The 22,500-nt window shown below is 47.7% G+C and overlaps 2 protein-coding genes across 2 annotated transcripts in view; both read right to left on the bottom strand.

Annotated features, from left to right (window-relative positions):
- The window catches only part of loxl2a (lysyl oxidase-like 2a), a gene marked incomplete at its 5' end in the record, with an annotated part of 31,668 nt that extends 24,604 nt beyond the window's left edge, over positions 1-7,064 (bottom strand). The window contains 3 exons of the mRNA XM_080548565.1: positions 1,228-1,403; positions 2,787-3,141; positions 7,026-7,064. Coding sequence (XP_080404691.1) covers positions 1,228-1,403; positions 2,787-3,141; positions 7,026-7,064 — 570 coding nt within the window. The remainder of the gene's footprint in view (positions 1-1,227; positions 1,404-2,786; positions 3,142-7,025) is intronic.
- Positions 7,065-10,457: 3,393 nt separating this feature from the next.
- The window catches only part of tacc1 (transforming, acidic coiled-coil containing protein 1), a gene marked incomplete at its 5' end in the record, with an annotated part of 15,878 nt that continues 3,835 nt past the window's right edge, over positions 10,458-22,500 (bottom strand). Inside the window, 11 exons of the mRNA XM_080548567.1 lie at positions 10,458-10,681; positions 11,208-11,328; positions 11,504-11,610; positions 11,807-11,964; positions 12,472-12,515; positions 12,715-12,791; positions 13,886-14,079; positions 15,813-16,011; positions 17,001-17,064; positions 18,483-19,437; positions 20,671-21,399. Of these exons, the coding sequence (XP_080404693.1) occupies positions 10,613-10,681; positions 11,208-11,328; positions 11,504-11,610; positions 11,807-11,964; positions 12,472-12,515; positions 12,715-12,791; positions 13,886-14,079; positions 15,813-16,011; positions 17,001-17,064; positions 18,483-19,437; positions 20,671-21,399 (2,717 nt within the window). The 3' untranslated portion in view covers positions 10,458-10,612. The remainder of the gene's footprint in view (positions 10,682-11,207; positions 11,329-11,503; positions 11,611-11,806; positions 11,965-12,471; positions 12,516-12,714; positions 12,792-13,885; positions 14,080-15,812; positions 16,012-17,000; positions 17,065-18,482; positions 19,438-20,670; positions 21,400-22,500) is intronic.

A 22,500-nucleotide genomic window follows, 5' to 3' on the forward strand; every position in this document is an offset into this window, starting at 1 on the left:
CTCAGGTACAACAGACGCAGAGTTTCCATCCAGCACAGTGGTGTTCTCATTAAAAGTGATGGGATGGTATTCCCCTCTGTCTGTGTGTCGTCATCTCCTCCAGTCCAGTCTGTGAGGTGTGTGAGTCAGCTCATCAGCATCCAGACAGAGATATGGGGAGGGGGGGGGGGCTGAGGTTGGCACGGGGCGGTACTGCTGTAAAGTCTTCAGACCACAGTGGAGGAGACAGCTATAGCTCTAGCTGACTTGTACATGATGTCATTCAGGTTTCCTGGAGTAGGTGAATAAGAGACTCTTTATGGAAGTATCAATGTCCAGACCACCTGGCCTGGGTCAGACCTGGGTTAGACCTGGGTGAGGGATAGACCTTCGTGAGGGTTAGACCTGGGTTAGACCTGGGTGAGGGATAGACCTTCGTGAGGGTTAGGCCTGGGTTAGGCCTGGGTTAGACCTGGGTTAGACCTGGGTGAGGGATAGACCTGTGTCTCTCTCTCTCTCTCTCTCTCTCTCTCTCCCTATCTCTCCTTCTCCCCCCTCTCTCCCCTCTTTCTCCTCTCTCTCCCTCTCCCTCTCTCTCTGTCTCTCTCCCTCTCTCTCTGTCTCTCTCCTTCTCTCCCTTTTTCATGCCTTAAATATATATCATTTGATACTTTTTACCCTGAATGGAGCCCGCCCCAGCAAAAGTATCTCTCACTTGTATAACTTGTATGACAAATAAACATCTTGTATTTTTTATGTTCTTTCTCTCTCTCTCTCTCTCTCTCTGGACGCCCCATTCCTCCTTGTCTCCAGCGGGTTTTGAGCATAGCCACATGGTTATAATAGATACTGGATGTGAAGTAGATAACAGAAATCAGTCACCATGGACTCAGGGTTCCATTATTGTGGTCTGACTCATACATCCCACATTCTCAGCTCTCCAGCTGATATATAAAGTTGATATATAACACCGTGGGTCTCCCCCACCACCACATCTGGTCTCCGTTGCTGTTACACAAACACTCTCACTGAAGCAGCCAGAATACTACGGTAAAGGAGTTCATTGAGTTCTATGTGTTTGGGTGTGTGTGTGTCTATGTGTGTGGAAGGAGGGATTGTGTGTGTGTGTTTGTGTGTGTGTCTATGTGTGTGGAAGGAGGGACTATGTGTGTGTGTGTGTGTGTGTGTGTGTATGTGTGTGTGTGAGTGTGTGTGTGTGTGTGTGCGTGTGCGTGCGCGTGTGTGTACCTCCACATTGTTGGTGAGGGTGCTGACGAACTGGAAGCCGGGGATGCGTTTCTGGCTGCAGACCACGCCCACGTCCTCAGAGTGTTTGCAGTCGGACACGCCCAGGCCGTTGGATTCACACTGAGCCAGACTCTTCTCACTCCCACCGCAGTGGACGTTGTCCAGCCAGATACGACCTGTAACACACACACACACACACACACAGGATGAGTCTCGAGTCAGATTTAGTATACACAGTAGATCTGCACTCCATCATCTAGATAAATATTATTCTGAACCTTCGATGACGTTTTCCTCAGGTCACTGAGACCCACACTGTTCTCGGTTTACAGAGTTGTGGTGTTACCCTGGCAACGTGGGGCTTGTGTTGGCTAAAACCCTGGATTTGAGGTTGATATATATTGTTTTATATTATATATTCATAAATCCATATAGAACATATAAATATTGCCTGAGTATCCCCATGTTGCTTTGATGGCTGTAACAGAACTCAGCTGGCCAAGCTGGCCATTATCCGCTCTCTGTGCCTCCTATGAGAATTCCACAGGAATGTTCACAAATCCAGCTAGACGTCCTACAGAACCCCCTTCTGAGAACATCTCATAACAGCTTTCATCTGGCTTTTACACAGAGCTGCCAGGACTCAGCCAGTGTCCCATTAACCACCTTCAGTCAGAGTTCTAGATCACCAGTGTTCCATTAACCACCTTCAGTCAGAGTTCTAGATCACCAGTGTCCCAATAACCACCTCCTACCAAAGTTCTACAACACCAGTGTTCCAGTATTAACCACCTTGTATCTATGTGGGTTTGGCCTAGTGTGTGTATACAGTAGTTTCCAGTATGTTTCATCACCACAGGTTTGGTGTAATGGTGTAATGACTTTAACAGCTCTGCAGGCTTAGCGAGGCAGACGTGGGAATGTCAGGGCTGTTCTAAGCGGTGGGGACCCAGTAGAACGTGGGCCGTTCTGGTGTGGGGTTTCCCTGTACGTCTCGCAGGGGCCATGGAGGTTCAACTCCTGGCTCTGTTCCAACATCAACACCAGCAGCATACCACTTGCACTTGCGCAATGTGCTAATGCATCGGCCAACCATTCTAGGTAGTATGCTAGTGTGTGGACATTGAAACATACTGTTGTAGCCCCAGTAAATATGACAAGACACGAACAGCTGATCCCGACTACAGTTGAGACAGGCAACCATTGTGCTGTGGAAATACATTTAACAGAGTCGATCTCGTCCAAGACTGTAAACAATTCAGTCGACTGGAAGTATAAATCTTGGAATCAGTGGGAAAAACCTCCCACTCAGTTTGGGACCAACTCCCGGAGATAATAAAACAGCACCACAACCCACCCACTACCCCCTCTCTCCCCCCAGTTCTGTACAACCCCACACCCTCCTCTTTACACCACGTACTCTCAACCCCCAGCACCCGCACCCCTCAATACCCCCCCCCCCTTCCTACCCCACACGTTTCACCTCTCTCCCGCCAACTCTGTCGAAACCGCCCCCCCACCAACCCCCACCCACCCATCTCCCTCCCTGAGTCTCTTACCCTCTCCACGTCCGTACTTGGAGGAGGGGGACCAGGACACGGCCTCCAGGTACCCCAGCTCCCTGCACGCCACGTTGGCGGCGTAGATGGAGAAGTCGTCGTCGCACACCGTGCCCCACTCCCCCTGGTAGTACACCTCCAGCCGGCCCTCGTAGTGCTTCCTGCGCTCCCCCGCCAGGCGAAGCTGGATGACAGGCGCGGTGGTGGCGGCGGCGGCGGCATCGGCAGACTGGGCGTGGCCACACAGCGACCACACACACAGCAGGGCGGCGAGGCGCCAGAGGAGAGACGTGCACGGGCACAGCGTGGCACGGGACAGCATGGCTCCGGGCTTGGACAGGAAACAGCAGGTTACCTGAAGGGGAATACCGTACATACACACCAGATTAACAGATAGAACTGCCATCATACATCATTTTGTAACCCTTGATCACATTTCAGGACCCTCCTTTCATGACTTGTCCTAGATATGTGCGTTCTACCACCCGGTATCCTTACATTTTCAAAATCACATCAGGATAAGCTAGTATGAAGCTATTTTGATGTTTTTCTGTGTAGGAAGCAGGCTAATTTACAAGCGGCCAACTATTGGTCGTTGTGTGTAAATAGCAGCTTGAGCATTGTAAAGAGGGGGTTTGACCCCCGGCTCTTTTAGTAGGTAAAAAGGCACGGCTGTTCTAGTGTTAAGCTTTCTGGTTTCACTATATGTATCAACTGCCTGTGGACATGCAGTCCAATTCGAGTTTAGTTTAGTTCCTCTACTGATTAAGCTTTCAACATCTTCCAACAATCAAGAGGAATTCTTCTTCAGTTCTCTGTTCTGTCGAATGTAAACAAGAAAACAGGCTGATTTCCCGTCACATGATACAGTCTGTGGTGATTGGTTGGTTTAGTGCAGCATACAGTGCTGTATGTCATTAGCCAGCCAAAACAGACTTTTGGGGGTTTGGGTTTTTTATGGTTTTTTATTATACATATCAGTCATCAAACCTCCATTACAGACTGGCTGTTTGTCAGACGCAATCACACCGAAGACCTCTCCTCTCCAACCAATCACAGCCCTCAATCATCGCCCTCAACCAAGAGCTCAGAAGCTTCTATATATAATCAACCACAACGCCAGGGTAGAGTGGGCCACGTGAGGAGAGAGATGGTGGGAAGAGAAATGACTGCAGGGGGAGAGAGAGAGAGAGAGAGTGTGTGTATGTGTGTGTGTGTGTGTGTGTGTGTGTGCGTGTGTGTGTGTGTGTGTGTGCGTGTGTGTGTGTGTGTGTGTGTGTGTGTGTGAGTGTGTGTGTGCGTGCGTGCGTGTGTGTGTGTGTGTGTGTGTGAGTGTGTGTGGATGAGAGAGAGAGAGAGAGAGAGAAAGTGAGAGAGAAAATGAGAGAGAAAGAGAAAGAGAGAGACAGATGGGACAGACCAATGTCCCCGCCCAGACAATCTAAGAGAGCGAACGTCCGACTGTCTCATACTGCCTTGGTGTCATGGCAACGTCCCCGTGTTGTAACACCATCCACAGAGATGGTATCTATGAATGTCTCGGGTCAGTAAAGGTGTCTATGAATGTGTCAGGGGTTCAATGGGTTCACCTGTAGCTTAAGGGAAGGCCTGAAGACAGAGACTGAACAAAGAGAGGTGTGTGTGTGTTTGTGTGTGTGTGTGTGTGTGTGTGTGTGTGTGTGTGTGTGAGTGTGTGTGTGTGTGGAGTGACGGGTTCCATACAGACAGAGGACTGGTCTAATGCTTTGAGGCCTAATGCATCACACATGTGCGATCATGTTGCTGAGTGACAGTGCTGTTCCTATCTCCTCATCTTAAGTTAATCTCAAGTTCCAAGCACCTCCTTCGTCTCCTCCCCTCCCTTCCCCTCCACCCCCCTCCCCTCCCCTCCCTTCATTTGCCCTGAAGCTGTGGAAACTAATGTAGGGAATGTTTAACTTTCCCTCTTCTCCGTCCAGTCAAGCCATCAAAGGGGGGTGGGGTTGGGGGGGAGTTGGGGGGTTGGGGCGCTGCAGTGTGAGGGTAAGGTGGGGTTGGGGGTGACTTTCCTTGTTGACGTCATGGTAACTGCAAAACACAGTGCTGAGGCAGCAAACTTGGGGCAGGAGAAAGGTTGAAGATAGCTTTACATGTTTTGGCATTTAGCAGACGCCTTATAGCTGAAGATTTCCCCCAAGAAACTGGAGGACTAGGAGAACTACTGAGCTACCAGAAACACAACACGAAATCATCACTTTACTACACATAATCAAAGATCCACGTTCATAATATCTGCTCTCACTTCAAATCCTAAGAACTTCTCACACCCATAAAACATAAAAAAGACCATTTTCAGAAGCACTTTTTCCTTCCTCACATTGTGGTTTGATCTCCAGCCGACCCCTTAACGGCCTAACCCGTCAATTCAGCTGTAAAATACTACAACTAATAATTCCTTCTTTATGACTTGTGGAGGTGCAGCCTCTAGCTAAGCTGACATCTGACTTCTTCAACATCAGATCCTGGCAACAGTCTCCAAGACAGAGATGAGAGACAGAGCCAGAGATGTTCAAATGGAACAGAGAGAGCCAAGACAAGACAGCAGCACATCCAGAATTTACAGCCTCGCGTCCTTAGAGCTAACCTCAAGGCCACAGGAGGGAGGATTCCTGTCTCCAAACGACATATGGCATATTTTCAGCTGCTTAACTCAACAAACACCATTTGTCCCTCCAAAACCACATCCAACGTTATGCTCCGTTTAGCCTTACGGATCCCAGATCAGCGCTATTTAGGGTGATCGTTACCAATCCACTCATGTTCGGACCTGGCCTCTGAGTGTATTTCATTAGCTGTAACCTTTCACCGATCACTCAAACGCTGTACACACCACACTCATAAATATAGTTGATATTCTGCCAGACAGTAAACAGGTTATAAAAGCTCCACAGGCGATGATAGTTACAGGCTAGTTACATTGTTCACATTCTCACATTTAGGCTACATTAAAAGTTTTGCCATTTAGCAGACGCCTTTATCCAAAGCGACGTACAAACAATAATCTAATCATCTATCCATCAATCAGAGCAGGAAAAAGTAATCTATGCTCGGGCCAGGGGCCACTGGCAGTCGTAGAAGGAAGATTATTATTACTATTATTATTATGTATTATTATTATTATTGGAACAATAGATAAACTGTAGAATGGAAATAGATGTCTCAGGAGGAACAGTTAATGTGTATTCTGAATAGAGCAAACCAAAGCCAAACTGAGGTTGGTGCCAGACTTAAGCGCATGGGTTTAATTTCTGAAACTATCAGTGCAATAAACAGATATGCATTCAGAGCCTATGATCCAAGATAAAACAATAACATATGATGTTTCCTCAATGAAGCATTTCCTCAAAGATTTCCCATTGATCAATATAATTGTAATAATGAATGAGTCATAAATATGGAACAATAGAATATAGAATATAATATAGAAATCCATTATACTCACAAATGTATATCAGAATTCAGAAACCATTATCAAAATGTATATTATGAAGCGTCAATATACGATAAGTGTTTTGCGCGTGTCTAAAGGACATGTTACCGTTATCTAGAAGAAAAATGCAAAAGTTGTCTAAAGTTGTCTTGATAGAAAGGAAAAGTAAAGAGACGGACTTACCTACTTTCAAAAACGAAGACGTCCTGTCGCCAAACAGAACCGCACTTCAGATGATCTGGAGGTTCAGTGTCTGCAGCAGTGGTCTCTCGGTGCCTTTATTGAAGGTGTTTAAGTCTCCCACCTTCCGATGCTTTCTGATTACCGCATGCAGCCCTCGGAACTTTCTCCTCCCGCGGGAATGTCCTTGGGAAGTCGTGACCAATCGGTGACGCTCTCAGCATCCTTCCATCCCGCCCCCGTGTCTGTCTGTCTGGCCCCACTGGCCCCATCTGTGTTAGCAGTGTTCTATAGGCTCAATTCACATGTGTTATGATGTTGTTGTTGTTGTTGGGTGTGGATTATACACACAATACACAAACAACATATACATATATGTTACGGTACATGTGGGAATACGGTACATGTGGGAAAACTAGGGTTAGGGTTAGGTGCTAGGGTGACTTGGTACATGCTGGCATGTCTAACCCTAACCCTACCCCTAACCCTAATCCTAATCCTAACCCTAACCGTAGCACCCTAGCACCTAACCCTAACCCTAGTTTTCCCACATGTACCGTAACATATATAACCCTAGTCACAGGGGTTACCTGAACACCACCTGACCGGAGGCCCAGTGCTTCATACATGTGGGTTCATGCTGGGTGAGTGAGAGTGTGGGCCTCTTCTTGACAGGTTTTGGTGTGAATACACTGCCTGGGGTTACAGCAAACTGTAACTGGAGAGAAACTGTAGCCAGCATGTCACGAATGGTCCCAGTATTGTATCTTCAGAAAAAAAATCCTGTTCTTTTACCAACTGCTAAGACATCAGTATAGTAGGCCTAAGCTAGTTATTTTATCTGGCTAAAGATCATTTTATAACTTGTTTATCTATTTGTTTTCCGACATGTCTGTTGAACCCTGCAGTAAAGGTAACTAATGTTACCCTACAGAAGTGGAAAACAAACGTCAGATCAGATACAGTATATACATTTTGATTATTTTGATAAACTGGTCACATTTTGGGACATGGTTACTTCCTTGCCTGAAAACATATTAAAACGTAATAAAATGACATGTTAACACTTGTAGAACCCATGTAGGTTTAGCCTGCTTTAAAATCCAGTGGGAAATGCATTCCGGGACATTGAGCTGCATAATGGTAATTATGCTGGTAATGGCATACTCATCGGCATACTTATTATGAATTAAGTAGGCAGTATGCAGTACATCCTCATTGAGTATGTTAGTAGGCTGTGCCATTTCGAACACAGCCACTGTTTCTACAGGTGCCGCAGAGGGTTCCAACTGCGTAATTTCTCTAGGGTGTGATATCAATATGTGTTGCACCATCTAGTGGTAGATTAAGAGTACTGCAGAGTCTTAGGAGTCTTCTAATTGATTGATTGATTGAAAACTTTATTAGAAGATTTGCAGGAGTAGGTACATGAAAGTACATATTACATACAAGGTCAACTAACAGGATAAAAACCCAAGAAAGCCACTGGCTTATTTCAATTGGGGTCCTTGATTCTCAATTCATCGTTACATGTAAGACCGACAAAACAAACTAGTACTATCTACAAGATAATACAGACAAATAACTATTACTATCTACAAGATAAAAATACATCCATCATGGGAAGAACAATGGACATCCTTTGCCCCAGGCGTCTTTTTATTTATTTTTATAATTACATTTGATTACTTTTTGGGATGAAACGTGCATGTACAGTATTTCTACAAGCTCCAACTTACTCATTGTATCCACCCAAAGAAAACACAGGACATCAATGACCTTAAAGATGATAACCTTTATTCAAGGAATGCCTTCTGCACAAAATATAGATCAGGAAACTATTATAGAATCTGTGCATGTTTCCGTCCCCCACTTTACAAATATCAACATTAAGATAAAATAATATTATTTTCATACGGTATAAAATATACACACACACGGCAGCATGGGATTACATTGACAAGCGGCTTTAGACAAACACACTCTCCCTCTGTAGAGCCCCGTAGTAAACCTCTGGGATTCACACAGTAATCACATCTGGCATTTGATTGTTCCATGTGGATCATCCATGACACTAATCAGTCATACTGTATATGAATAATATATCAGAAAATGAGACAGGTGTGTAAGTATGGCGAATGGTAAAATAAAGGCACATTAGAAATGTTTGTGTTGTTTTTTACAAGGTTGGGAGGAGTGTGTATATACGTTGTATGGTTGTCGTTGTTATTGTTTACTACCCTGACTGCAAAACAAATCTCCCTTTGGAGACAATACTGGTATTGATTGATTATTGATTGAGATTAAGATTGAGATCTTGAAATTGATCTAGAACCTTCTTCTTAACACAGCCCCCCGTCCCCCCGTCTCTGTTCTGAATCTAACTAGAAATACGTAGAAAATCAAAGAAATAATATATGGCAGTTGGCGGTAAGGTTGGCTGTCATAATAAACTCATATACTGGACTCTCTTCTCCATATTCAACCAAATCCTGAGGAGAAATCATAAGAAACCCTGATATACTGTTTCACTCCACTGCTGGGCTCACGAAGCCATTCCGCCGAGAGTAAGTGCTCTTGATGAAGCTCTATAAAGCTCTTAAGTTAACAAGGCTAAACGTATGCCAGGAAACACAGAGTAAGGTTTAAATGATTGATTATCTTACCCATTTTTATCTAACCTTGCCCTAGCAAAGGGGAGGCAAATATATACAAAAACCCCAAAATAATAATAATAATAAAAAAAACATAAAGGCATAAATAAGAGAATAGAGAAATGGTTTATGTTGATTGTTCCCCATCTCCTATTAGGGTAGCAGCAGGGTGATGATGTCACAGCCGTATATACAAGTAGCTACAGGCAGGGCCACCGCTACCAACATGCGCATCACAGGCTGTGCGTAGGGCACCAAAGCAGCCTAATGATCAGCATAATAATCATACTAATTAATTATTTAATCTAAAGATGAAGTACAACTACAACAGGCCCCCACCACCCCAAGAAGAACGATTTCTGAAGAAAATCTTTGAAGAAAACGTTCTCCGCTAGCACCCCCTGTCTGCCGTCCCCCGACAAAGTTTTTCTCTGAAGGTAACTACTACGCTTAGGGCGCCCACACGGCCAGCAGTGACCCTGCCTTACAGGTAGATATGGCTCTGGGTGAAGGGTTCAAACCAAGCGATTGCGAGATGAGAGCCGTTAACTGATGGGTTGGCCTTAGTCCCCCTATCAGAACATCCTCCACCGCATAGGCGTCCTGTACAACGCCTGTTCTAGGAATTCTATTTCTTTGCTCCTCCTCCTCTCTGTAACACATGTGCTGTATCAGACCAGGACCAATGCTGCTTCCATGTATCTGACCTCCACTGTCTCCTAAAGCCTAGCAGGACCAATGCTGCTTCCATGTATCTGACCTCCACTGTCTCCTAAAGCCTAGCAGGACCAATGCTGCTTCTATGTATCTGACCTCCACTGTCTCCTAAAGCAGGACCAATGCTGCTTCTATGTATCTGACCTCCACTGTCTCCTAAAGCCTAGCAGGACCAATGCTGCTTCCATGTATCTGACCTCCACTGTCTCCTAAAGCCTAGCAGGACCAATGCTGCTTCCATGTATCTGACCTCCACTGTCTCCTAAAGCCTAGCAGGACCAATGCTGCTTCCATGTATCTGACCTCCACTGTCTCCTAAAGCCTAGCAGGACCAATGCTGCTTCCACCAGGCACAACCAAGGCGGGACACACTTTATAAACACAGTCAACACTATGCAGTACAACAGGGAACAGCACGAGTCACCTGACTTAACCTCAATTTGACATCAACACATTCCTTACACACAAATTAGGATTTGGCCTTAAATGCACATAATGTCAGCACATGCACATCAATACTTTATTGCCTGTAAAAAAAAAAAAGAGAGACAGCTCCGAGACAGCTCTCTGTCTGCCTGATTAAGAACAGCAGAGATTCACGTGTTGAGAAGTTTGGACAGGCCTTTACCGGTGGGTCTGGTTGCACATGCCATGAGTTTAATGGGCCTTTGGTGGCACAGCCCCTGGTCTGGCTAGTGAGCCTATCAGTGAGCGGCAGTGGGGATGGATAAGCCAGTCAGAGGGGTGCAGTGGTACGTAGGGAGAAAACACAGTCGAGTGCTCAGAGGGTTTTGGTTGGTAGGATTCTAGTCGGACGTTCCGAGCTTTGCGATGAGTTCGTCACAGATCTTGGTGAGCTCCTCGATCTCCTGATTCTGGGAGGGTGACAGAGAGAGCAGAGCAGAGAAACTGTTCAGTCAAAGTTCAGCCAAAGTTGTCTGTCTTGTAATTGGGCTGTTCCGATGTGAACGACAAATAGACCATTTTGTCCTGTAACTGTTATCTCAGGCTACTTGTGTTATGAGTGCTTTATCTAGTATTGGTACCTTCTGGTGTGGAGCTGTCTACAAAGATGATGTCATGCTACTTCAGAGCTTATGGCTGTGTTATGAATGCCATATGCAGTGTATATTCACTGACGGTAACCTGTTCTGTACAGATCATACTCTACATATATCTTAACTGTATGTATATCATATTGATATTCATCTCATTTATTTATACTCAATGTAATACCGTATACAGTCATACCATGCACAGTCTACATAATCATGTCTTTTGCACTGGTTAGATCTGGTTAGGTGCCAAACTACATTTCGTTGTCCCAGTACTCTGTCACAACTGTACTCTGTGACAATAAAGTTGAATCTAATCTAATCTAATGTAATCTAATATTCTTACCTTCTGGTGCAGAGCTCTCTCCAGAGAGTCGACCTTCATCTGTTCCTTCCTCAGACTGGCGCTCAGCGCCACGCTCTCAGAGTCTGCCTTGGAGCGCACCTGGGCTATGTCCTCACTGGCCCTGAAATTACAAACAAAGAGAGTGAACCTCAAAGAAATGAGAGAGAGAGAGAGAGAGAGAGAGAGAGAGAGAGAGAGAGAGAGAGAGAGAGAGAGACAGAGAGACAGAGAGGACAAGTCAACCTGAACGTCTCACACACTCATACATAGCGTCAAGAACAAGAATGTGTGTTTACTTGTCCAGCTTCTCCTCGGCGTGCATCTTCAGGGTGTGGTAGCGCTGCTCCTCCTGCCTCACACGCACCAGGTACTCCTGGGCACACTTCTTCAACACCTCCTCATTCTACACGGAGAGGAGAGAGTCAGAGAGCCGTACTGTAGCCAGTTACTACAAAATAATGGAATAGACTGGAATGGAATGCAATAGAATGGAATAGAATAATACAGAATGAAATGGAATAGAATAGAATAGAATAGAATAGAATAGAATAGAATAGAATAGAATGGAATAGAATAGAATGGAATAGAATAGAGCTGACCTTCTTGAAGCCCTCCAGGACAGCCTTCATGTTCTCGTAGCGTCTGAAGAGGTCGGACAGCGAGCGCTCCACAGAGTTGAGGTCGGCCAGCGCCTGGTCTCTCTCCAGGGTCAGCTGCTGGAGGCTCCTAGACCCCATGTTCTTGCACTGCTCGCCCTCTAGAGGTGCAAAAAGGAACAGGCCTAGAACCAACACCCAGACCAAGAGCCAAACAACAACAACAACAACAACAACAACAACAACAACGACAAGGACAACGACGACAACGACGACAACGACGACAACGACAACAACGACAACAACAACGACACAGGGTTCCCACACCTTCTGAAACATCAAATTCAAGCACCTTTCAAGGACTTTCAAGACTCAATTCCCTCAAATTCAAGGACCCAACACGGCATAGTTTGAGACAGATCTAGATGAGAATTTATATAATAGGAACTATCCGCCCACGTCTGACTCATGATCCATGTCTATTGACCCATGTCTATTTTCAAAAACTTTTAAGACCTTGATTTTTTCCCCTCAAATTCACAAACTGTCAAGGATTTCAAGGACCCGTGGGAGCCCTGACAACAATGACAACAACAGCAACAACAACAACAACAACAACAACAACAACAGAGACCGAGACGAGACATGGGACTGGTCGAAGAACTCACCAATCATCTGTGCTACAGTCCTCTCGTACTCCCCTACGATCTTCCTACAGAGGGACACAGAGGGGTGTGGTTTCATTCTCTGCTCATTGTCAACATGAATATTCATCATCATTCCTTCTTTCTGCCCTGTCATTTCAACCCCCAGTATAGCAGGCTATTGTACCTCATCTCTAGTAGAGCTGAACCCCCAGTATAGTTGAACCCCCAGTAGAGCTGAAACCCCAGTATAACAGGCTAGTGTACCTCATCTCTATGACCTCTGCTCTGCTGTCCTCATACTTCCGCTTCCACTCGTTGGCCTCAATCTCCTTGGTGATGATCTGTCAGGGTCAGAGTTAGCATCAGGGTCAGAGTTAGCATCAGGGTCAGAGTTAGCATCAGGGTTAGGGTTAGGGTCAGAGTTAGCATCAGGGTCAGAGTTAGCATCAGGGTCAGAGTTAGCATCAGGGTTAGGGTTAGGGTCAGAGTTAGCATCAGGGTCAGAGTTAGCATCAGGGTCAGAGTTAGCATCAGGGTCAGAGTTAGCATCAGGGTCAGGGTTAGCATCAGGGTCAGGGTCAGGGTTAGCATCAGGGTCAGGGTCAGGGTCAGGGTTAGCATCAGGGTCAGGGTTAGGATTAAAGTTTTAGGTCAGGGTTAGGCTTAAGATCAGGATTAGAGTTAGGCTAAAGATCAGGGTTAGGCTTAAGATCAGGGTTAGGGTTAAGATCAGGGTTAGGGTTAGGTTGTGCTGGTGTGACGAACAGGGTTCTGGGTTAATGGACACCTTCTATTAGGTCAAGAGGAGTTTGACCCCCGGCACGAAGATGTTCATTAAAATCTGTCTGTGTACAATACTGGAAACTGTTTTGTGTCTGTTAGTGTGTGTGACTTGTGTCTCTTGGTGTCTGTTGGTGTGTATTTCATGTCTGTTGGTGTGCGTTTTGTGTCTGTTGGTGTGTTTTGTGTCTGTTGGTGTGTGTTCTGTGTCTGTTGGTGCGTGTGTGTGTTGGTGTGTGTTGGTGTGTGTTGGTGTGTGTTCTGTGTCTGTTGGTGTGTGTTGGTGTGTGTTGGTGTGTGTTGGTGTGTGTATGTTGGTGTGTGTTCTGTGTCTGTTGGTGTGTGTTGGTGTGTGTTCTGTGTCTGTTGGTGTGTGTTCTGTGTCTGTTGGTGTGTGTTTTGTCTCTGTTGGTGTGTGTTGATGTGTGTGCTGTGTTTGTTGGTGTGTGTTGGTGTGTGTTTTGTTTTTGTTGGTGTGTGTTTTGTGTCTGTTGGTGTGTGTTTTGTGTCTGTTGGTGTCTGTTGATATGTGTGCTGTGTCTGTTGGTGTCTGTTGATGTGTGTGTTGGTGTGTGTTGGTGTGTGTTGGTGTGTGTGTTGGTGTGTGTTCTGTGTCTGTTGGTGTGTGTGTGTGTTGGTGTGTCAGGTACTGTACCTCTTCCCTGATGAGGGTGAGGACCTCTGCTTTGTCCATCTCACTCAGAGGTATGGCATCCAGGGCGGGACTTCCTTTCTCTTGGCCCCCCTCGCAGCCAATCACCTTTGGCCCCTGGGTTATTGACAGCTCCTGGTTCTTTACGTCACCAGAGTCCTTATCCCCCCGACAGTCCTGTATCCTGCTCTGAGGACCTGAGGAGACAACAACACAAGCTTTATCTCTGCATTTCTTCATTCATCTATATATATCATCAACAAAAGCTATATAACTTAGCCTCATTGGGGACTAGGATTACATTTATCTGTACGGTAAATATAAATATAATCTTAGTAAAATAGATGGAGCAAGCTCTAACTCTGTCGGTCTCTCAGTATCTGTATAATGCAGACACATTCACACAAGAATACATACTAGTCTTATAACATCACTTAGAAGTGCTGTAATATCCGCGGTAGCCAGCAGGTAGCAGTCACAGCCAACATTTGAGCGTAAACTCCTTCAGGCCACAGAATCAGAGCACTGCCAAGCATCATGAGATTCACTGCAGAGTCTGTCATGTTTCATTGCATTTCTTGGATTAACGATTGACAGTTACAGTGGAATGTTGTTTGGGTATCTTTCTGAATCGTGTGTACCTATGGTTCTGGATATGTTTATAGCAAGGAGCATGTTTTTTTTTTTTTTTTTTCTTTTCTCCAAAACATACTATTTTGATATATTGACCAGATGGCCAATTAGTGAAAATACAAAACAAACACAATACATTGACTTTATCCGATCAACAGCCAACTCAGAGGTTTGTAGTCGGACTAAAACAAAATAGACTAGCTATTTCTCTGGAACAATGTGGCTAGAACTGGCCTTCTGCTGTGTTTGTGACTCAGATTACCACCAAGTTCTCCTCCGGCTCTACCGGTGGTTAGGGAACAAAGCCTGCCTTGTGGCCTGGTGGCGGAGTGTAATTAAGCACTTCTACACTTCTATAGTTCCAACCCAACAGAGGGCCCCTGGGTCATGTGGTCACTGGTGTAAGGTGGTCAGTGGTCAGTTGTAGGTTGGATATGTGTTTTTGATGAGCTGGAACAAAAGCCTGTACATGGTTTAGCTCTTGAACTTCTCCAATCAAAAAGGCTGAAGGAAATGTAGCATTTTTTTTTTTTTTTTACCAGATGAGATTAGGTGGTCATGAGATTAGATGACCATGATGGTATGAGGGCCAGATTAGGTGACCATGATGATATGAGGGCCAAAGGATTAGGTGGCCATGATGATATGAGGGCCAGGGGATTAGGTGCCCATGATGGTATGAGGGCCAGGGGATTAGGTGGCCATGATGGTATGACGGCCAGGGGATTAGGTGCCCTACTCTTGATTTAAATACCATGGGATCTTTAACGACCCGGGAGTCTGGACCTCGGTCTAACGCCTCACCTGAAGGACGGCATCCTCTGCAGGGCAGTGCCCCATTCACTGCCATGGGGCATTGGGGTCTCTTAGGTCTCTTAGTGGAGCGCCACCTACTGGTCCTCCAAAACCACTTCCAGCCGTCTGATTTGGTACCCCCATCCAACGATCGACCAAAGCATACCCTGCTTAGCTTCCCAGACAAGCCTAATACTCCTCATCTCTTTATCTGTCTGTCTGATAAATTGGGTTCTCTGGTAATTGATTGCATTTCAATCCGTGTCTAATAGGTGCTTAGCAGGAGCGTGGCTCCCTACAGTGGCTTCCCAGAGGGGGGGTTTTAAAAAAACATCCTTCTTGTAGCATTATGATGGCCAATGGCCCCTGGCCTTAGCATCGATTCTTCCTGCTATGACTGATGGATAGATTTTCCACTTCCAATGTATTTGTTATAAGTCGCTTTTGGCTAAATGCCAAAAGATTTAATGCAAAATGTAGACAGCACTGTGAGACTACCTACCATCAACCCCCTGGCCTCTGGAGGTGGCTGAGGCCTTGGTACACTCTGGGCTTTCTTCCTCCTCCCTCTCCTCCTCTTTCTCCTCTTCCTCTTCCTCGGCCATCTGACTCACGATGCCGCTGGATGCCAGCTTCTCCTCGTCGGTGGCATGCCGCACACGATGAGGGACTTCCTGGTCTGGTGACATCTCATCCTCTTCCTGTCAAAAGAAAAACAAGAAGATTTCTACCTAAGAAGAGACACTCAGACCAGAACACCCATGATGAGATACTGTCAGCTGTCATTATTACAGGGTTCCCACACCTTCTGGAACATCAAATTCAAGCACCTTTCAAGGACTTTCAAGACTCAATTCCCTCAAATTCAAGGACCCAACATGGCATAGTTTGACAGACCTAGATGAGAATTTATATAATAGGAACTATCCATCTCTTGCCTTCTCTACCACAGCACAGCAAAACAATATATTGTGAAATATGTGTGAAGTTAAGCAATACAGAGATTTATTTACTAGTTGACAAGCTAAGTAAACAAAATGTGAATATATATATATTTATTTATTTTAGAGAGAGAGAGAGAGAGAGAGAGAGAGAGAGAGAGAGAGAGAGAGAGAGAGAGAGAGAGAGAGAGAGAGAGAGAGAGAGAGAGAGAGGGGGGTGGGGGAATTCAAGCACTTTCAATGACCCATGTGTAGTTCCCAAAACTTTTAAGACCTTGATTTTTTTTTCAGGACCCGTGGGAGCCCTGTTATCAACAATAATAAACAAGCTATCAAAGGGAATATGTCATTTGCTGACATCAAGTCTGTTACAGTTATTGGTATGGCCATGACACTTTAAGGCACATGGTAACCATAGAGACCAGAGATGGATGCGGCCGCGTGGCACGTGGTGGGTGGTGAGTCAGGTATCTGCTGCGGTGCCAGCTGGCCGGAGAGCACTGCAGAGCTCCGGACACACTGTAGTGGATGCTCTCATCAGCATGAGGAAGGATGTGTGTGTGTTTGTGTGTGTGTGTGCGTGTGGGGGTGGAAGTGTGTATAGAGGTGAGGTAGGGAGGGCTGAGTAATGGGCATTGCAGTGTCACTGCAGTAGGCTTATAACTTTCAGCTGATACTGCATTGAACACACACACACACACACACACACACACACACACACACACACACACCATGCTACAGTACTGTACCTGAGAGCAGACATCCAGGACCAGCGACTGGCTTTCATCGTACTTCTTCACCTTACAGGAGTTCCTACGGGGGAGGGCGGGGGGGCAGGGAGGTTAGCGTGGAGGCTGCTGATCACCATCAGAGGGGGATCTATCAACAGACTGTTCTATAGGTTGGTTATGTGAAGACTGGTGGTTTCTGAGGTGATGTCACACCTTAATGAGATGCTCTGGGGTTTCCTACCCCTAAACTAGAGGGGCAAAGATCACAGGTGGCACTCAGCCAGTTACTTCTGCTGCTCCTAACTGTCACAGTTCCAAAGGACGACACGTTTTATCGAGACATTCAATCATGTTTACATGTCACCTTGTTTTTACCTAATCATTATTGTATTATTGGATAACAGGGACCATTTGGACATCCGTCTGCTTTGTTTAACTACACAACTACAAGCAAGCAGATTATAAACATCACTGCTGTTCAATTTAGCGTGAGTGAGTGTCACGAGATTGAAGCTGTGATTGAATTGCTGATGTGGCCTTGTTCTAAGAGAGAGGCGTTGTCGTGCCAACAAGCAGACAGGGCACTGCGCTCCTCTGAGCCTCATAACCATGCAGGAACGGAGAGAGAGTGAGAGAGAGAGAGAGAGAGAGAGAGAGAGAGAGCGAGAGAGAGAGAGAGAGAGAGAGAGAGAGAGAGAGAGAGAGAGCGAGAGAGAGAGAGAGAGAGAGAGAGAGAGAGAGAGAGAGAGAGAGAGAGAGAGAATACTTACAACAGAAAACAGAGAAACTTGACTTGTTCAGAGGTCCTGAAGCAAAGACAACATGGAGAGAAGCAGAGGGGGGGAGGGAGGGGGCAGGAGGGGTTATACAGTAGCAGGGAAGGATAGACAGTTAAGGGAATGAAGGATGATGAGGGAGAGAGAGAGAGAGAGAAGGAGAACGAGTGAGTTAATGGGGTTTAGCACAGCAGAGAGATGAAGGAGTTTGTTTTTAGTTCTCTCTGGGAGGAGGAGGTGGAGGAGGAGGTGGAGGGAGGCTTCAGACACAACCAGAGGAAGTGAACGGCCTCACATAGGCAGAATTAGACCAACGTCACTACTGCGCCTCCTAAACAGCCTGTAAATAGATCAACGTGACTGCTGCACCTCCTAAACAGTCTGTAAATAGCTTTACTGTGAGAATGAGGACATGGCCACTATCATAATCATAATCTTGTGTTACGTTTGTCTTTGACAGTAGTGTTTTGTATGAATGTAAACATATAGTAAGCATGCTAAGTGTTTCTACAAAACACTAGAGGAGATAAATAACGTCCATACAGTCAAGGGTCAAGTCAATTCGATTCACTGTAAATTCTACGCAAGTGGTGCTGTGCCATTTGTGTGATATGCACCATAATGAAATTGAAACTATGATGAAATGAAGAATTAAATTAGATTTTGATTTGATGCAATGTTTCTCTTGATGGAAGAGCACATTTCTGACCACTAGCAGACTCACGTGATGATCCTGCTCTTCTTGGGAGGCGGTTTTGTTCTCTTCTCCTCCTCCAGGGGGCGCTCGACCTTCCTTTTCTCCTCCTCCAGGGGGCGTTCGACCTTCCTCTTCTCCTCCTCCAGGGGGCGCTCGACCTTCCTTTTCTCCTCCTCCAGGGGGCGTTCGACCTTCCTCTTCTCCTCCTCCAGGGGGCGTTCGACCTTCTTCTTCTCCTCCTCCAGGGGGCGTTCAACTTTCTTCTTTTCCTCCTCCAGGGGGCGTTCGACTTTCTTTTTCACCACCGCTGGCCTCTCAGGGGGCGTGGCCTTGGACGTGGCCGAGCCTCTCTGGGGTGTGGCCTTGGGTGTGGCTGTGTCTCCCGGGGGCGGGGCCTTGGACGTGACCACGCCTCCCAGGGAGTTAGAGGTCTTAAAGGGGTCCGTCATCTCGTCGATGCTCTCAGGGTCAAAGCTGTAGGAGCCTTTCGCCCGGACGGGAGGAGAAGTACTCATCGTAGTACCGCCCCCCCCGAACGGGTTGAAGTTGGGGTCATCCCATTGGCTGGGGTCAAAGTTGTAGGTGGACTTGGGAATGGGGATGTCGTCCAGACTCAGGGGGGCGGCTGACTTTGAAACAGGTTCTGAGGCGGATTCTGTAACCGGTTCTGATACTGGTTCAGGTGCCGGTTCAGAAGATGGTTCTGTTGCCGGCTTCGGGGCGAGTCCTGCACCTTTGGGCCTCTGTTTCTTAGACGGGAGTTTGCTGCCTGGCTTTTTACCCAGCCTCCTTGGCGGTGGCTTACTGACGACCTCTCCCTCGTCTAAACCAAACTCCATCTTTACGGGCCTGGCCTCCTCTGAAGGTAGAGCCTTCTCCTCAGCCTCAGTCCTTGGTCTGGAGGAAGCCCCGCACAGCGGAGGGGAGGAGCTACGCAGGGGTGGGGAGGAGGTAGGCAGGGGTGGGGAGGAGCTACGTAGGGCTGCAGAGGTGGTAGGCAGGGGTGGGGAGGAGCTACGCAGTGGAGGGGAGGAGCTACGTAGGGCTGCAGAGGTGGTAGGCAGGGGTGGGGAGGAGCTACGCAGTGGAGGGGAGGAGCTACGTAGGGCTGCAGAGGTGGTAGGCAGGGGTGGGGAGGAGCTACGCAGTGGAGGGGAGGAGCTACGTAGGGCTGCGGAGGAGGTAGGCAGGGGTGGGGAGGAGCTACGCAGTGGAGGGGAGGAGCTACGTAGGGCTGCAGAGGAGGTAGGCAGGGGTGGGGAGGAGCTACGTAGTGGAGGGGAGGAGCTACGTAAGGCTGCAGAGGAGGTAGGCAGGGGTGGGGAGGAGCTACGCAGTGGAGGGGAGGAGCTACGTAGGGCTGCGGAGGAGGTAGGCAGGGGTGGGGAGGAGCTACGCAGTGGAGGGGAGGAGCTACGTAGGGCTGCGGAGGAGGTAGGCAGGGGTGGGGAGGAGCTACGCAGTGGAGGGGAGGAGCTATGCAGTGGAGGGGAGGAGCTACGTAGGGCTGCGGAGGAGGTAGGCATGGGTGGGGAGGAGCTACGCAGTGGAGGGGAGGAGCTACGTAGGGCTGCAGAGGAGGTAGGCAGGGGTGGGGAGAAGCTACGCAGTGGAGGGGAGGAGATATGCAGTGGAGGGGAGGAGCTACGTAGGGCTACAGAGGAGGTAGGCAGGGGTGGGGAGGAGCTACGCAGTGGAGGGGAGGAGCTACGTAGGGCTGCGGAGGAGGTAGGCAGGGGTGGGGAGGAGCTACGCAGTGGAGGGGAGGAGCTACGTAGGGCTACAGAGGAGGTAGGCAGGGGTGGGGAGTAGCTACGCAGTGGAGGGGAGGAGCTATGTAGGGGTGGGGAGGGGCTACGCAGTGGAGGGGAGGAGCTACGCAGTGGAGGGGAGGAGCTACGTAGGGCTACATAGGAGGTAGGCAGGGGTGGGGAGGAGCTACGTATTGGAGGAGAGGAGCTACGCAGTGGAGGAGAGGAGCTACGCAGTGGAGGGGAGGAGCTACGTAGTGGAGGGGAGGAGCTACGTAGTGGAGGGGAGGAGGTAGGCAGGGGTGGGGAGGAGCTACGCAGTGGAGGGGAGGAGCTACGCACTGGTGGGGAGGAGCTATGTAGAGCTGGGGAGGAGGTAGGCTGGGGTGGGGAGGAGCTACGCAGTGGAGGGGAGGAGCTACGTAGGGGTGGAGAGGAGCCACGTAGTGGAGGGGAGGAGCTACGCTGGGGTGGGGAGGAGCTACGCTGGGGTGGGGAGGAGCTACGCTGGGGTGGGGAGGAGCTACGCTGGGGTGGGGAGGAGCTAGGCTGGGGTGGGGAGGAGCTAGGCAGAACCTCTAGTTTAGGCAAATGGTCAGCAGGATAAGCCGGAGGAGAGTTCTGTATCTTAGAGCCTCCACTAGCGAAGGGGTTGAAGCTGTCGTCGAACTGGTCTGGGTCAAAGTTATAACTACCCGTGGGGACAGGGATGTCACTGTCCGCCTGCCCCTGGCCTGGCTCCTGCCCCTGCCCCTGGGTAGCCCCATTCAGAGGGCTCTCTATCTGTAGAGAGGGGAGCTTGGTCTTGGATTTAGTCTTGGAGCGTTTAGGCTGCCGAGGAGGAGGTGGGCTTTCGCTGGGGTGTCCGTTACACAGTGTCTCCTCCCCTACCAGGGACCTCCCCTCGGGTATGTCCATGGCTATGCTGGGTGTGGCTCTGTTGGCCTGGGAGGGTGGGTCTGCTGTGGGGGGTGGAACTTCTGGGGGGGCGGCTGTGTGGTTCAGCGTCGTGGGGGCCTCCACCTCAGGTTCTGGCGGTGTGTCCTGGGGGGTGAAGGGGGGAGGTTCCTTTTGACCCATGCTCTGGTCAGCAGGGGTGCAGAGGGAAGGAGGGTCGCCGCTCTGGTCGAATAGGAGCTTCTGCTCGCCAACAGGGCTGGAGATCACCAGCCGCTCCTCGATTTCCGGGTCATCTGACCGAAAAGCAAGAGAGATGGTTGGACAAGACTCTTCAACCAGGAAAATCCACTCAAACATAAACGAAATAAATGAAATTATAATATAAACAATGATACAACTGAAGATATATAACATCATGAGATTTGAAAGAGTCTTCGATGGAGTATTCTGTACCTATCACTGTTCAACTGAAAGAAACTAACCAGCTAGCTACTGTTGCTACCCAGAAAACGGCAGTTGCATCCGTTGCCATGGTTACGCTTTCCCTTGAAGTCCAACTCAACAATGTTTTCATTTGAATTAGGAGGGTTCTACATTATGCTGAGGGTTCTACAAGCACAGGCAGATTACATTGACATGTTACATTTTTGGCATCAACAAATACATTTGTCTAAGTAAGTGAATCATCTCTCTATCAGGCATCACAAGAAAAAGTAATCTATGCTCGGGCAAGAGGCCTTTGGCAGTCAAAATGCTAGAAGAAGGAAGTTTTTTGTTTTTTTTATGAACCCTTTTTGATCTGTTCCTTCTGAGAGTGATGTTGGTTTAGTAACACTACCCTGAGGAACGTAGAGACAGGTTTCACCATGACAAGCATCACGACATCTATGCAGAAACAGCCTGTTGCTAGGCAACCAAGGAGAGCTGGGTGTATAAACAGCAGAGTGGGGTGATTCATCACACATACCACCAAGCTGTCAGGCAGCTTTCATTCTCCCAGTGTAAATATTTACAACTTAAACACCAACTCACGCTAATCTCTGATGATCTGATATGTGTAAGTGTGTGTGTGTGTGTGTGTATGTGTGTGTCTGATCTGTGTGTGTGTGTGTGTGTGACTGTGTGTGATCTATGTGTGTGTGTGTGAGTGTGAGTGTGAGTGTGAGTTTGTGTGTGTGTGTGTGTGTGTGTGTGTGTGTGTGTGTGTGTTTGTGTGTGTGTGTGTGTGTGTGTGTGTGTGTGTGTGTGTGTGTGTGTGTGTGTGTGTGCGTGCGTGTGTGAAGCCAGATAAAGAGAAACTAAAGAGAGACAGCCTGGCAGTAGAAACAGTAGAAACAGTAGAAACAGTAGAAACAGTCCACCACGGGCAGAGGGAAGTCAGGCTGTGTCCGCTC

This window comes from Nansenia antarctica (genome assembly GCF_963989245.1).
Source record: "Nansenia antarctica genome assembly, chromosome: 18".
Taxonomy (NCBI): domain Eukaryota; kingdom Metazoa; phylum Chordata; class Actinopteri; order Argentiniformes; family Microstomatidae; genus Nansenia; species Nansenia antarctica.